This window comes from Felis catus, chromosome B4 (genome assembly GCF_018350175.1).
Source record: "Felis catus isolate Fca126 chromosome B4, F.catus_Fca126_mat1.0, whole genome shotgun sequence".
Lineage (NCBI taxonomy): Eukaryota > Metazoa > Chordata > Mammalia > Carnivora > Felidae > Felis > Felis catus.
In genome coordinates, this window is record NC_058374.1 from 675,432 (window position 1) to 690,821 (window position 15,390).

General features: G+C 43.0%; 1 protein-coding gene and 1 long non-coding RNA gene across 23 annotated transcripts in view; one reads left to right on the forward strand and one right to left on the reverse strand.

Annotated features, from left to right (window-relative positions):
- Window positions 1–12,500, forward strand: part of ZMYND11 (zinc finger MYND-type containing 11) — a 134,745-nt gene extending 122,245 nt beyond the window's left edge. For 10 of the 15 annotated variants that reach the window (XM_045060782.1, XM_045060780.1, XM_045060779.1 and 7 more), the window contains 5 exons: window positions 1,104–1,311; window positions 1,660–1,857; window positions 2,519–2,791; window positions 3,104–3,289; window positions 11,960–12,500. In XM_045060782.1, coding sequence (XP_044916717.1) covers window positions 1,104–1,311; window positions 1,660–1,857; window positions 2,519–2,791; window positions 3,104–3,289; window positions 11,960–12,082 — 988 coding nt within the window. In that variant the 3' untranslated portion in view covers window positions 12,083–12,500. The remainder of the gene's footprint in view (window positions 1–1,103; window positions 1,312–1,659; window positions 1,858–2,518; window positions 2,792–3,103; window positions 3,290–11,959) is intronic. The other 5 variants (XM_023256260.2, XM_023256265.2, XM_023256266.2 and 2 more) reach the window with 1 other exon arrangement.
- A 1,298-nt stretch (window positions 12,501–13,798) lies between these two features.
- Window positions 13,799–15,390, reverse strand: part of LOC109501255 — a 30,189-nt gene continuing 28,597 nt past the window's right edge. For 6 of the 8 annotated variants that reach the window (XR_006600188.1, XR_006600189.1, XR_006600187.1 and 3 more), the window contains 3 exons: window positions 14,928–15,053; window positions 14,484–14,708; window positions 13,799–13,908 (listed from right to left, as the gene is read on the reverse strand). This is a non-coding gene — a long non-coding RNA (uncharacterized LOC109501255). The remainder of the gene's footprint in view (window positions 13,909–14,483; window positions 14,709–14,927; window positions 15,054–15,390) is intronic. The other 2 variants (XR_006600194.1, XR_006600193.1) reach the window with 1 other exon arrangement.

Below are 15,390 nucleotides of genomic sequence, written 5' to 3' on the forward strand. Positions count from 1 at the left end.
GCACCGTGCTTCCCTCGACCCTTTGGAATAAGTCTTGAGGCCGGTGTTTGTGACACTCCGTCCCTGCTGGCCGGAATGGGGGGCAGGGGGAGCTGACCCGGCACACGTTTAAACAGGAGACAGACAAGAATCAGTCTCTCGGTGCTTGTGTGCTGTTCCTCACTTGTCCTGGCTGCTCCAGAGAGCGTCTCCCTAACTGTGGCTCGTGCACCTTGCTGTTTTTGGTCTTGTTTGTGACATTCCCTCTGCCAGTAGCTCCTCTTATGGGACCTGGTATACATCGTCCTTGTCCTTCAGGCCCGGCCGCAGCTGTCTTCCTCTCAGGAGCACCCTGTCCCTTCACAGTTGTGACAAACCCAAAGAGCCTTCATGGCAGAGGCTGTGTGGGTGCAGGTGCCATCCTAGAACTAGGATGTTTGCACCCGGGACTCCGGCCCCTAATTCATAGCTCTTACCCAGCGCATCTGGGCAGCGTCTCCTCCAGCGGTCCAATGAGGCCGGAACCTGGTAGCGGCCCCGTGCATTATTGGAGGAGCTGCAGTGCCTTCTGCTGGCACACAGTGGAGTCCAGTTGGGTGACTGGTGCCCAGGGAAACTTTCTCGAGAACTAAATCAAGTTTTACATCCGGTACTTTTGGGTCAGTACCACACATAATGCAGAGAACCTTACGCTCCTACCTGAGCACCTGGCTGCTGAACAGTAGATGCTGCGAGTCTGAATGTGATGAAACGTAACATGGGGAGGCAGCGTTTGCCCTCATCTTGTGCACACGTATCTGCAAACACACACACCTGTAGTTGTGGTCTGCACAGAGCGAGTCTTGAGTAACGGAGTGGCAATGGGAGGAGACGCTGGAAAAAGGACTTAGGAACAGGCTAACCGGGTTGAAGAAGGCCGTGACGGTGCTGAGGGGTTTTGAGGTATTTGAGAGTCAGCCCTGTTCTGAGAACCTGTCCCCTCCTTCCTCCTCCATGTGGGTCTCCCACTCCCCTCCCCCACCCCACCCCCGGCCATCGCAGCATCTCCCAAGGCCTACTTTGCAGTGGGGAGAATCTGCTGCCGTTTTGGGAATTTCTAACTGTATCTCTGCGGTTACTTGAAGGGCCTGGATTCCCTCTGAGAATATCCAGGACATCACGGTCAACGTCCACCGGCTGCATGTGAAGCGCAGCATGGGCTGGAAGAAGGCCTGTGACGAGTTGGAGCTGCACCAGCGCTTCCTTCGCGAAGGAAGGTTCTGGAAGTCTAAGAATGAGGACCGAGGAGAGGAGGAGGCAGAGTCCAGCATCTCCTCCACCAGTAACGAGCAGGTGGGTGTCCCCATCAGTCACGGTGAGCGTGAGCGCTGCCAGTGCACGTTCCGACGGTTCTCCTTCCTTTCGTACAAAGGGGTAACGGGCTCTGCCAAAGGTATCAAAACCAGTTCAGGCAGACAGATAAGCAACCCTGATCCTGCCTCTCTTCCGTAGGCACATTAGTGCCCACCACCACACCTGTGCGGGAGTTCCGTGGGTGGTGACCATGTGGCCGCAGGTGTGCTAAATGCAAAAAGGGGCGGGTTACTCGCTTCTTCCCTGTGGGCCATGGCCAGTGTTGTCAGCACAGAAGTGTTTCACAGCATCTGGAGTAATGTGCTGTTGTTTTTATGATGCCCACAGCTAAAGGTCACTCAAGAACCAAGAGCAAAGAAAGGACGACGTAATCAGAGTGTGGAACCCAAAAAGGAAGTAAGTGGCCCGCCTTGCAGTGTCCAGGTGGCACTGCAACAGGAAGTATCTCCCAAGTTATGGTCAAGACAGTTGGCTCCAACGTACGGCACTTGTGAAAAGGCACTGCCGTCAGATAACATCGACCAGGTTGGAACCCGTCTTCTATCAGTAGAATAAGCCACACACAAACCAGAAGTCTCCTATCTCAGACCAAGTCTGGCTAAGTGGGAGGGCACTTGGCTGCATTTCCTGCAACTCTGCTGGTTTTCTAGTAGCATGATTAAAAACAAAGCACTTGTCCACTACATCAATTGGGTCAACATTGAAAAACTGGAGGAAACGAGGGTTAAGCTCAGCCTTTTAAAATGATAAAGTCTGTTAATGCTCTAAATCCAAGGATTAATCTTAGCACAATTCCGAATACTTAGTGAGAAGTGGTTTAGAATTTTAGGATATCTGTTAATGATCTAGTCCAAAGAAGTGAGTCTAAACTGATAATGGTTTAAGTTTTAAATATTTTTGCTTAGGCTACCTGAAAAGCAAAGACCATAGTATTATATGCAATGACATTATAAATGAAGATCCTATTTAGAATTACCGTCTCTATTAATTGAATGGAAGTTTTGAGGGTTTAATTGTGGTAAAATCTGCATAACAGAATTTCCCATCTTAATTCCAGGTTTCTTAACCGTAGTTTATTACGTGGCTATTTATGTGTATCGCTGTGTTTTTATCCTAACAGAGCTTGTTCTTGAACTGGCGGACTGGTGGCTTTGTTTCACATCTGAGCACTGTCCTTACCCTTTAGGAACCAGAGCCTGAAACTGAAGCCGTGAGTTCCAGCCAGGAAATCCCCACGATGCCTCAGCCAATCGAAAAGGTTTCTGTGTCCACTCAGACCAAGAAGTTAAGTGCCTCTTCACCAAGAATGCTGCACCGAAGCACACAGACCACCGGTGATGGAGTGTGTCAAAGCATGTGCCACGACAAATACACTAAGATTTTCAATGACTTTAAAGACCGAATGAAGTCTGACCACAAGCGAGAAACGGAAAGAGTTGTACGAGAAGCTCTGGAAAAGGTAAAGCCCCCCCCCCCCCCCACGAGGACCCTGAGTGTGACGAGAGTTTTCCCGTGGTGGGTTATTAGCAGCTTTCACGTGGGCATCCTCCAGGCTGCTCCTTTGTAAAGCCAGGAACATAATAAGACACCTTTGATAACATTTCAGTTAATAGTAATAACTTGTGTTTCTTCATCGAAGGCGTTGGGAGCTCTTGATGGGTTGGAAGGAAGAGGGGTATCCTCGAAGTAGACGCGGTGTTAGGGTTCTCTTCAGGGTGATGGTCCGTGTGAGCTGAGGGCAGACTGTTACGGGCTGACCTTTTCATTTCAGCTCCGTTCCGAAATGGAAGAGGAGAAACGACAAGCTGTAAATAAAGCTGTAGCCAATATGCAGGGTGAGATGGACAGGAAATGTAAGCAAGTAAAGGAAAAGTGTAAAGAAGAATTTGTAGAAGAAATCAAGAAGCTAGCAACACAGCACAAACAACTGATTTCTCAGACCAAGAAGAAGCAGTGGGTAAGTATCCGTGTTTTTCTGAAAATGTACCACCCAGTGTACTGTAGATGTGATGAAAATCCGTTCAGGAAGACATATGTGGAACGTGCAAAGTTCATACCTGAAGTAAGATCAAATGTGAAATTACCAGCTTTAATTAATTTTAAAATTTTTATTGAAAAGTCCTCTCATCTGTGAAGCCACATGACGAGTATTGCTCAGGATTATTTTGTTAAATTGGGATTGTGAAGTGTCAGTACAAATTCAGTGCATCTAGTTCACGTGACATGTCCGCTGTGCGGGGAACGTATGTGGATAAGCTGGCCGGCTCTTCCGTCTGCCTGTAACTCCTGGTAGCCAACCTCTCGGTCGTGAGACTATAAATGTCAGCATCCCAACGGCAAGTTAAAGATTTTCACATTTTGCTGCCCAGCGTTTATCCATTAGACTCTTTTCAGTCGATTTACTTTTTGATCGTAACAGCTCACTGGTCTGTAACTCCACTTAGAATCTGACGAATTGTCCCCTTTCACAGTGTCCTGTTTGTCACTCTCGTCTTCCCCTAGAACAGGAGCTCTGGGCGCATGTGTCCACCCATCTCAGCTAACTGGTGGTGGAAACGTTTTACTCCCAAAAACTCATCACTTGTTTTTTAATTTTTTTTTAATGTTTATTTATATTTAAGAGACAGAGACAGAGTGCAAGTGGGGGAGGGGCAGAGAGAGCGGGAGACCCAGAATCCAAAGCAGGCCCCAGGCTCCAGTGGGTTTGAACCCACACACTAAGATCATGACCTGATCCGAAGTCAGATGCTCAGCCTAGTGAGCCACCCACGCGCCCCTAGCTTGTTCTTTTTAATAAGTAACTGTAAGAAGTTTTGTGATTCTTCATTTGATCCAGACTACATTTTTTAAAGTATAATTTATTGTCAAGTTGGCTAACATACAGTGTATACAGTGTGTTCTTGGTTTGGGGGGTAGATTCCCATCTCTTACATACAACACCCAGTGCTCATCCCACCATTTTCTGAAGAGGGTCTTTACATTACAGTAAATGTTTCCTCAGAAAAGTAAACATTATAAATACTCTGATAAAGAAAAAGGGGAACTTGACGTACAATTCAGGAGACTCTGTAAAGATGACCTGATAGGAAAAGCAGATGAATGAGATAAATATCACTAGATGGGAATGAAGGTGTGCTCAAAATAATGACCAGCACGAAGCCCCAACACTACGTCCATGATTCTGTCTTCATGCAAAGACTAGAGAAAGCTAGAAAGTGGGCAGTAGATATATGGGAAGAACCCCCATAAGTTTACTAAAGGATCAAAATGGGAGAGGAGGCTGGAGTAGGGAATGAGGACACTGCTTTTTCTAGCATGTTCCAGCTGTGAACGAGCAGAAGCTGTGCTGTTAGACCTGATGTTTATCTAAGTCCACGTGGAAATAATGCTATGCAGTATTTCCTTTCTCAGGGATGAACGGTGCGCTGCTGTGTGTACGTACATACTGCATCTTCTCTGTTCACCCATTCGTGGATGGACACTTAGTGAATGCGGGGCTATGGGTATCTTTTCAATATCTGGATTTCATTTCCTTTGGACACATACCCATACGTGGGATTTGCTGGATCAAAGAGTAGTTTTGTTTTTTTATTGGTCGAGGAGCCTCCACACTGTTCTCCAAAGCACCTGCAACACTTTGCATTCCCACCAGCAGTGCACGAGGGTTCCCCTTTCTCTGCATCCTCGCCAACACCTATTGATTCCTCAGTTAATTTTAGCCACTCTGACAGGTGTGAGGTGGCATCTCATCGTGGTTTTTATTTGCATTTCCCAGATGATGAGAGACAGGGACCTGCATAGATCTTTAGAATTTTTTTAAATTAGGTGATTGGTTTTTTTCCATTGAGTTGTAGGAGTAGTTTATTTGGGGCCTGAACCACATATGTCAGATACAGCATTTGCAAATATTTTCTCCCATTCCATAGGCTGCCATTTCATTTCATTATTTCCTGTGCTGTGCGGCAGCTTTTTAGTTAGATGTGTCCACTTGTTTAGTTTTACTTTTGTTGCCTGTGCTTTTGGTGTCAGATCCAAAAAAATCATCGCCAAGACTGATGTCAAGGAGCTTTATTGCCTGTTTTCTTCTAGGAGGTTTATGGCTTCAGGTCTTACATTCAAGTCTTTAATCCATTTTGAGTTAACTTCAGTGTTTGAGCAACGAAAGTGAATCTAGTTTCATTCTGCTGCACGTGGCTGTCCAGTTTTCTGCCTTTCATTGACGAGACTGCCTTCTTCTATTCTCTTGCACCCCTTTGTTGTAAACTCATCAAGCAGACAGTGCAGGTTTATTTCTGGGCTCTCTGCTCCACTGAGCTGTGCATCTGTTTTCATATCAACACCAGATTGCTTTCATTTATACCCATTTTTTAAATGAGGAATTTTATGAGCTTATGAGATTATGAACAGAGTGACTAAAGAAACACTCTGCTTGTCATGTCTGGTAGATGGGTAAATACAATTAAATCTCACATTACAAAATAATAGAACATTGCTGGACAGAAAGTATGTAGGTATGCCAAAGTATTTCAGATGCCAGAAAATGGATGTTAAGATGAGATACTAACAACAGAATGTGGTACGGATAGTACACTCTTGGAGTACACCCACAAAGAAAGGGAGAGATCAAGAACGAAGGAGTGCACGCCTAAATAAATGTCAGGGTACTTGACAGAAAGGATGGCACTGCTTAAGACACGATTTAAAGGTGGGGAAATGAAGAAAGAAGTGAAAACACCTGGTCGAGACTCACATGAGTAATTAGCACATGCCCAGGATTTAAACTCAGATGGGATTCATTTCAGCTGTTTCCAAAATTAAAACATGCTGTCCATGCTTTTCTAATAACTTTACTGAAATTGCAGTAAGGATCACAGGAGACATCTCAAAAGATTGATTTTGATAAGAAAGTACAGGGGCGCCTGGGTGGCGCAGTCGGTTAAGCGTCCGACTTCAGCCAGGTCACGATCTCGCGGTCCGTGAGTTCGAGCCCTGAGTCGGGCTCTGGGCTGATGGCTCAGAGCCTGGAGCCTGTTTCCGATTCTGTGTCTCCCTCTCTCTCTGCCCCTCCCCCGTTCATGCTCTGTCTCTCTCTGTCCCAAAAATAAATAAACGTTGGAAAAAAAAAAAAGAAAGTACAGCATATGCAATGAGGAAGAACGAGGGTAGAATCTTAGGTACCACAATGTAGACTGCTCCACCTGGTCCCATCCCTGGGACTCATCTACCTTTATAGGTCATTCTGTCTGTATGGACCACCTCCAGGTGCCGACACCAAGTGCATCCTTCTCTTCCTTGCCAGTACTGGTTCATCCTCACTGTGTGTGTCTGGGGTCTCACTTTTCTGTTGCCAACTCAGCTTGAAACTGTAGTGTTTATGTTCCCCGAGTCCAAACAGCCCAAACTAGATGAATTCTTCACCTTTGTGTAGACCAGTTTTTCACCGTCAGTTCTGTTCACATTTGGGCCAAGAATTTCTTGTACACAGGCTGCCCTGTGTACCATAGACGTTCAGCAGCATCCCCAGTGTCCATCCCCGGGCACCAGGAGTACCTGTTCTCCCCACCCAGGTTGTGACAATCAAAATGTCTCCAGATGTTGCCCAATAAGATGAAGGCTGAGAACTGAGCACTAGTTTTGGGTCAAAAGTGACCTTGATAATAGCATATCCAGTGGAGAGATACAAGTGAAAGAGTGCCTTCGGACTAAGAAAGAAAGGAAAGAGAATAATTGGAAGTAGGAAGTTTGGCAATTCTTGCAAGGAGTTTGTGAAGGGGAGCAGAAAAACGGGGGGGGGGTCTATTGAAAGAGATGTAAGATGGAGTATTTTTTAACTGTGCTTAAATACACATAACAGTGAAGACGGTAAATTTTAAGTGTACACTTCAGTGGTATTAAATATACTCCTGTCGTACAACTACTACCACAACTTTTTTACCTTGTAAAGCGGAAACACTTTACCTGCTAAATAATTCACGCCCTGCTCCTGGTAACCACCATTCTGTTTTGTCTTCACGACTGCGACCATTCTATTTGTCTTTTTATAACTGGCTATTTCACTTAGCATTATGCCCTTAAGATTCATCCCTGTTGTGGCACAAGGAAGGTATCTTTTCTTTTTCGGGGTAAATAACGTTACACTGTGCATATGCACTGCACTCAGCTGTGCGTGTACTTGTCGATGGACGCTGGGGTTGTGTCCATGTGTTTGCTGTTGTGAATAGTGCTGCTATGGACATGGGTGGACACATCGTTTTGAGACCTTGCTTTCAGTTGTTTTGGGTATGTAGCCAAAGTGGGGCTGTGGAATCTTATGGTAATTCTGTTTTTAAGTTTTTGAGGAAATACTCTACTGCTTTCCACAGCAGCCATACTATTTTACACTCTTACCAACAGTGCACACATGGGGTTTCAAATTCTCTCCAAGATAGTAGCCATTCTGACAGGTGCGAGGCAGTATGTGATTGTGGCTTTGATTTACATTTCCCTGATGATCAGTGACATTCAACGTCTTTTCATGCTTATTATTGGTCATTCTTGTATCTTTGGAGACCTGTCTCTTCAACTTCTTTGCCCATTTTTGAATCAGGTTGGTTGGTAGTTTCACAGGTTTTGTATCTCTTGTGGATAGCAATTGCTCACCAGATCCACGATTCACAAATATTTTCTTTCAGTCTGGGAGTTGCCTTTCTACTCTGTAGACTGTGTCTCCTGTCGTACAAAACTTTAGAATTTTTATGAAGCCCACTCTCTTTTTTCTCTTTTGTTGCCTGTGTCCTTGGTCACATCCAAGAAATCATTGCCAAATCCAGTGTTGTGAAGCTTTGTGCTGCATATTCTTCCAAGAGTTTTACTGTTTGGGGCCTTACATTTAGGTCTTTGACCGATTTCGAGTTAATTTCTGTATATGCTGTTAGGGAGGTGCCCAGCCGCCTCCTTTGTGTGCGGAGATGCAGTTTTCCCAGCTGTGTTGTTTAAAAAGACCGGGTTCCCCATTGAGAGGTCCTGGCCCCCTTGTCAGAAACCCTTTCGCTGTATATGTGAGGGTCTCTTCCTGGGCTCTCTCTTCGATTGCATTAGTCTGTATGTCTGGTTATGCCAATGCCACGTGGTTTGCCTACTCTAGCTTTGTGTAGTAGGTTTGAGGTGAGGAAGTGTGAGTCCTCCAGTTTCTCCTTAGTTTTAGATTATCTGGGTTATTTAGGGTCCACTGAGATTGCACGTGTTATTTCAGGATGGGTTTTCTATATCAGAAAAAAAGGTCAATGGGATTTTGATAGGAATTGCACCGAATCTGTAGATTGCTTTGGGTAATATGGACATTTCAATGATATATGAATTCTTCCAGTCCACAAACATGGGATGTGTTTCCACTTACGTCTTTACTGTCTTTCAGCAGTGTTTGGCAGTCTTCATTGTGCAAGCTTTTCTCCTCCTTGGTTAAGTCTGTTTTTTATTTTAGTTGTCTTTGATTTGAAACAGAATTTTTTTCATGGTTTCCTTTTGAGATTGCTCATTGTTCCTGTTAGAAATGCAACTGATTTTAGGACCTTCCATCCGCCTCCTTTGCTGAATTCATTTGTTCTCATAGCTTTGATGTGGAGTCTTATGCATAGAAAACTCTAAAGATGGAGCCATATACAAACCAGGTAAGTTTAGTTCTTTTCAAGTAGGGGTGTCTCTCTTGTTTGCCTGATGCTGTGGCTATACTTTCTATAGTTGAATACAGGTGGTTAAAAGTGGGTGCCTTCTTGCCTTATTCCTGACTTTAGAGGAAAACTTTCAGTCTTACTGACTCTGATGTTTGCTGTGGGTTTTTCATACTGTGGCAGTTTCCTTCTATTCCTCTTCTGCTGAGTGATTTTTATCATGAAACGGTGTGTTGCATTTTTGTCTGATGCTTTTTCTGCATTAGCTGAGATGATCATGTGTTTTTTTTGTCCTCATTATGTTGATGTAGCATATTACACTGATCCATTTGGTGGTGTATAATCCTTCTATTCTCCTGAATTCCATTTGCTAATATTTTGTTGAGGATTCTATCCCAGTGTCCATAAGCCATGTTGATCTATAGATTTTGTTTCTTGTAGTGTGTCTGTCTGCCTTTGATATCTGGGTTATGCTGCATTCATAGCATGAATTTAGGGAAGTGTTTCTGGGGTGTCTGGGTGGCTCAGTCAGTTGAGCATCTGACTTCAGCTCAGGTCATGATCTCGCAGTTCTTGAGATCGAGTCCTGCTGCATCAGGCTCTGTGCTGACAGCTCAGAGCCTGGAGCCTGTTTTGGATTCTGTTTCTCCCTCTCTCTGCCCCTCCCCTGTTCATGCTTGCTCTCAAAAACAAATAAACATTAAAAAAATTTTTTTTCCTTTTAATTTTTTTTTCAACGTTTATTTATTTTTGGGACAGAGAGAGACGGAGCATGAATGGGGGAGGGGCAGAGAGAGAGGGAGACACAGAATCGGAAACAGGCTCCAGGCTCTGAGCCATCAGCCCAGAGCCCGACTCAGGGCTCGAACTCACGGACCGCGAGATCGTGACCTGGCCGAAGTCGGACGCTTAACCGACTGCGCCACCCAGGCGCCCCCAAATTTTTTTTTTTAATAATAAAGGAAGTGTTTCTGCCTCTTTGCAGTTTTTGGAAAAGTTTGGGAAGAATTGCTATTCTTGTTTAACTATGTGCTAGTATTTAGCATCACCAGCAAATCCAGTGTTTTTTTGAGATTAATAATTCAGTCTGCTTAAATTTGAGTTAGTCTTAGTAGGTTTTGTGCTTCTGGGAGTTTTTCCATTTTATCCAGGTTATTCAGTTTTCTGATGTGGAATAGTTAATGGTACTCTTAGAATCCTTCATATTTCTGTAGAATCCTCAGTAAGGTTCCCACTTTCATTTCTGATCTTAGGAATTTGAGTTCTGTCTTTTCTTAGTCCATCTAGCTAAAGATTGTCCATTTTGTCAATGTTTTCAAAGAACCATCTTTGGATTTCATTGATTTTTGTCTGTTTTTCTGCTCTAATTTATCTCTGCTAAACTCTTTATTATCACTTCACCTTGTAGGACTTCACCTGAGTATTTCTTGCAGGGCAGGTCACAAGTTCCCTCAGCTTTTGTGTATCTGGGAATGTTAAAATTTATCCTTCGCTTTTACAAGGACAGTTTTTCTGAATATAGGATTCTGCATTGACAGTATTCTCTTTTAGCACTTGGAATGTATCAGTCTTCTGGCCTCCTGGTCTGGTAAGAAATCTGGTGGTGATATACTAATGATCCTTTGACATGTGACAGTTTGTTTCTTTGTACTGCTTTCATGATTCTCTTTTAACTTGGGCTTTTGAAAATTTGGAGAAAATGTGTCTTGATGTGTGTCTCATTGAGGTCATCTGACTTGGAATTTGTTGAGTTTCTTGGATATTTACGTTCATATCTTTTATCGGATTGGCAAGTTTTCAGCCATTATGTCTTCACGTTCTCTCTCCGCGTTCCTCTCTCCTCCTGGACTCCCATAAGGAGTATCTTGGTGCATTGGATGGTGTTCCCCAAGGTCTTTCAGGTTCTGCTCATTCTTCTTCTGTCTTGTTAATTTTCCGTTGTCCTGTCTTCACTCAGATCTGTCTTTGAATTCCTCTAGAGAATCAGTGTTTTGCTTTAAAGGACTTTCCAGTTCTGGGTTTTCTTTCTCATTTCTTTATTTTAGAGCATGAGCTGGGGAGACAGGCAGGTGTGGGGGATGGGGTGAGTCTTAAGCAGGCTCCATGCTCAGCACAGAGCCTGACACGGGGCACAATCTCCCAGGATCCCAGGGTTAAACCCTGTTAACTTTAACTCTCTCCACATTTCTCTTTAACACTTGTCCTAAAGATACTCAAAGAATTAGATAACATCTCTGCCATTAAGGGCCTTTTCAGGGACAGCCTTTTTCTCAGTATGCCTTTTGTTATTTTTGTTGTTATGGTTGGACACTGGAAGCTAATAACGTGGTAACTCTAGAACTCCCTTCTCCCCTCTTCAGCTTCGCTGATTTTTATTGTAGGCTTTGTGCTGAGGATCAGTCTGAGGCATAAACTTAAGGACTTTTCGGGTCTTTTCTGAGTGTTTCCTTAGACATGCACTCTTATGTGCAGTTAGTTTTACATATACACTGTTGCCACCATGCAGCTGGTGGTAGGGGGCAGCGGCTAAAGTGCTAAGAGCTGAAATTGACTAAAATTAACCAGAATTTACTGTCCACAACTTACCCTGGGAATAGCCAGCCTTCAACAGACTCCATAGTTGCAAAATAGTTCCTGAAGACTGATTCTACCAATGCAGTTGTCCACATGGGGAGAGATTCCTGGTGCTTCCTGCCCTGCCATCTTTCCAGAATCCTATTTAGGTTTGTATGCTAATGGGAATGAGCAGTAGAGGTGAGAGGTTTATGTGCCAGGTAAGCTCACATTTGCTGCTGACTACATGCTGCAGCTTCCATTGCCCTGTTGTTCCTGCCGTTCAGCTTGGTGCATAAAGCATACTTGATGTTCTTGGTGATACGGCTGAAGGTTGAGCCACAAAAATCTTTAAAAGCAGAGCTTCGCAGGTCTCCAGTGTTAACCACTCTCCGAGTTTAAACGCGGCCCTGATTTCTCGTCTGCAGTGCTACAACTGTGAGGAGGAGGCCATGTACCACTGCTGCTGGAACACGTCCTACTGCTCCATCAAGTGCCAGCAGGAGCACTGGCACGCCGAGCACAAGCGCACCTGTCGCCGGAAAAGATGAAGGCGGGTCTCGCGGAGCACCAGCGACGAGTACTCTTCTCAGACAAAGCGGTTTTTGTTTCCAAGAAGCCAAAATTGTTTAGAATTTGCTTCCCATTTTGCACCAGCCTTTAAACACTTTTCGTGAAGAAATTTTGCACAGTAGTTTAAATCTTTTGTTAATGCTCCTCCGGAGTTTTTCAGGGGGTAAAAGTAACATCAGTGGAGGGTATTATTTTAAATAAATTTTAATTGAGAATTTGTTGCATTTTCAGCAAATTTTAAAACATTTTTAGGTTTTACAGAGATTTTAACCTTTAAACAACAGATCTTTAAAAAAACAACAGGTGAATACAAGTGAGTTTAACAAAGAAACATTTAAAATAGATCTGAATGTAAGAACTACAGAACTGTTTCAGAAATAAAACATACTACCTTGATGTGAAATTTATTTCTTAACCTTGTTGAGCTGGTTTTGTTCAGCTTAATTTACTGTTTAAAGGCATTATCTATCTATTGGTTATGCCAGTGGGTATATGATTGAATTTAGGGAACAGGGTTGACACAGCAGGTGCTAGTCCTGCGTATTTTTTCTTAAATATTTCCCAATTGTGTTTTTCATTATTTCTTTTCAATATATAACTTTTATAACAAATTATTAGCTTTGATCTTGTAGCTTAAAATTGCAGGGAACTGGGGTAATCTTTTACTGAGCTGGATCTTAGAGAAAATGAATATTTAAAATTTAAAGTTTGCACATTTCATCTTTGTCCTAACATGAGTGCTTGTAACAAGAGAAACAAAAAATAAAAAGCCAAAAACTACCTTTCTCCATCCATGAAATTATAGATGAGGCATACAAATTTCTTTAATGCTTCCCTTCCCTCCCCAAATATCATCTGATTGCCTATTATCTGGTGTCACCTCGTATATTGTAAATTAATACTGAAAGGAAAGAAAGCACTTAAGTTTCACAGAGGCCGTTATGTTTGTAGTAATGGGTCATTGCCTACTAATGAACTCCATCACTGTACACAGAATGAAGAATAATGCATGTTAATTTTCTTGTATTAAAGATGCCGTGATTTGTAAAAAGTCTGTATTTTGCGGAATGTCTGGATTAAGAAGCATTACCAATAGGAATGGATCGATAGTTGAATAATGATTTTTTTATACATAGATATATAAAATACAGCCAGGAAAATGTTAAATTACTTTTTTTTAAAAAAAAATCTCGCCATTTATGTTTTTCAAAGACTGATCTTAGACCAAGTCAAATTCCCATCTATCATTTAGTTATTTTTTAAGGTTAGAGAAATAATTTGTAAATATTTATTTAGACCTTTGATATTTATTAAAGCAATTACACACCATGGAAGTGAAAGAATCAGGAGGAAAACCTTTTAAAAAGTTTTCTCCAGGTTTGTCAGGGTCACTCTAAAGATGAAAATGTAACTAAGTCTTCTGTGAAAGAATCCTCCATCCGGTCCTGATGCTGTTGAGGTGGTGACACAAGCTAACGCAGGCTGCTGCACCTGAATTAGGCAGTGACTGGGCATCTTGTTCCCTCCCTGTCACTGTGATGCGTCCGCATCGCCACGGTGCCGGTGCCGTGGTCTGAGTGAGATCGTAACCGAGAACACTTACCTTCTCTGATTGTTTTTCAAGTTTTAAAACTTCGATCCACCCCTATGAGAGCAAGTATTGTGGAAATATTTTTGGTGTAAAATCATTCCAGAGTATGTACTATTTACCTGATAGCTGCATGAAAGTAAGATTCGTGTTACTTTGGCTTTTTTGTCTCCGTTGACACGGTTGCAACATTTCCAAGTTACTACAGTGTGAAAACTGTGTGTTTAAAAAAAAAAAAAAAAAACAAAATTAAAAAAAAGAGATTGTGGCCTGGTTTTGTAAAAGTTTTAGGTAAAATTACAACTGATTGTTTTAGGAATCACTATTAAAATTTTTTCTGCAAATCATAAAGCTATATCAAGGTGTTGAGCTTGGCCACTATGCACATTGTAATTACTCATTGTGGCTGTCCAGTTCTATGATGCATTCTGGCATTTTGTAAGCTGCTCTGACTAGCAATATATAGATTCATTTAATGTGTTAACATTGGTTAATAAATGTATTTAAAAAAACTGGCTTTAATACATTGTTGATCTCACCCATTCCCCTATACCGAAGCAGACATGGCCATCTGACATGGTAACCCTGTACTATGGGTTTGACCTCAACTTTCTGTGGACAGTGTCTTAAACATTCACTTACACATTTGAGTTGAGTTTACTTTTATCAGTCCACAAAAAGACTGAAAATACTTGGACCAGTTCTTGAAACTTTTAGGTCTCATACAAAGCCCATTTTCTTACTTTTTATGCTATAGGCTGAGCGTTCACCACATCTTGCTTCATACCCACCTGTGATGCCTGTGTCCATGCAGGTCGGTGTCACCCTCCTGACCAGACTGTGATGCAGTGTGGCTCAGCCCTTGTCTGTGCCTTCAGCACCTAATTCAGTGGTTCTCAGACTTCTGATGTGAGGATCACAAGAGAGCTCATCAGGACATTGCTGGGCCCCAGCACTTGCACTGCTCACAAGTTCCCAGGTGTCAGTGATGGGGTCATCCTTTCTTGAAAATATACCTGTGTTCACAAAACAGACTGCGTAAATTTTAGTATTTTACGGATTTCTGGGGCCCATCTACAGGCTCCCCACCCCTGGAGGGACCCAGATCCCTTGGGTTAAGAATCTCAGATCTACGGGATTGGAGAGACAGAAGTCTGACAGGCAGGGAGACGACAGCAGTCCTGTGACTGTGACCTAAATCAGACCGTCTCACAGTCCACGTGCATGCAGATCACCTGGGAATCTAAACTGCAGAGTCTGGCCCGGGGGATCTGGGGTCGGTGGAGCAGGTGTGGTGCCACTTTCGTACTTCAAGTGATGTTGATTCTGCTGCCCAGGGATCACAGCTGAAAGGTAGGACACTGAAGGGCATGTAAATTAACAAAACCACTACTGCGTTAAAAACCACAAAATAATGCTGTCAGATGAAAGCCTGTAACGGGCACATAGGTAATTTTAAATTATTTAATAACCATGTTAAAAAAGGAGTAGGTGACAACTTAATCTAACGTAGCCAAAATATTTCCGTATTTACTATACCCATTAATGAGATATTTACATGCTTGTTTTGCACTGTGTTCAAAACCCAGTTGTGGATTTTAGGCCTTTAGCCATCCCTGTTTGGACTAGCCACATTTCATTCCCTGATGAATGATGACTGATGGCTGATGACTGCCCTTAATGGACAGAGCAATCTGA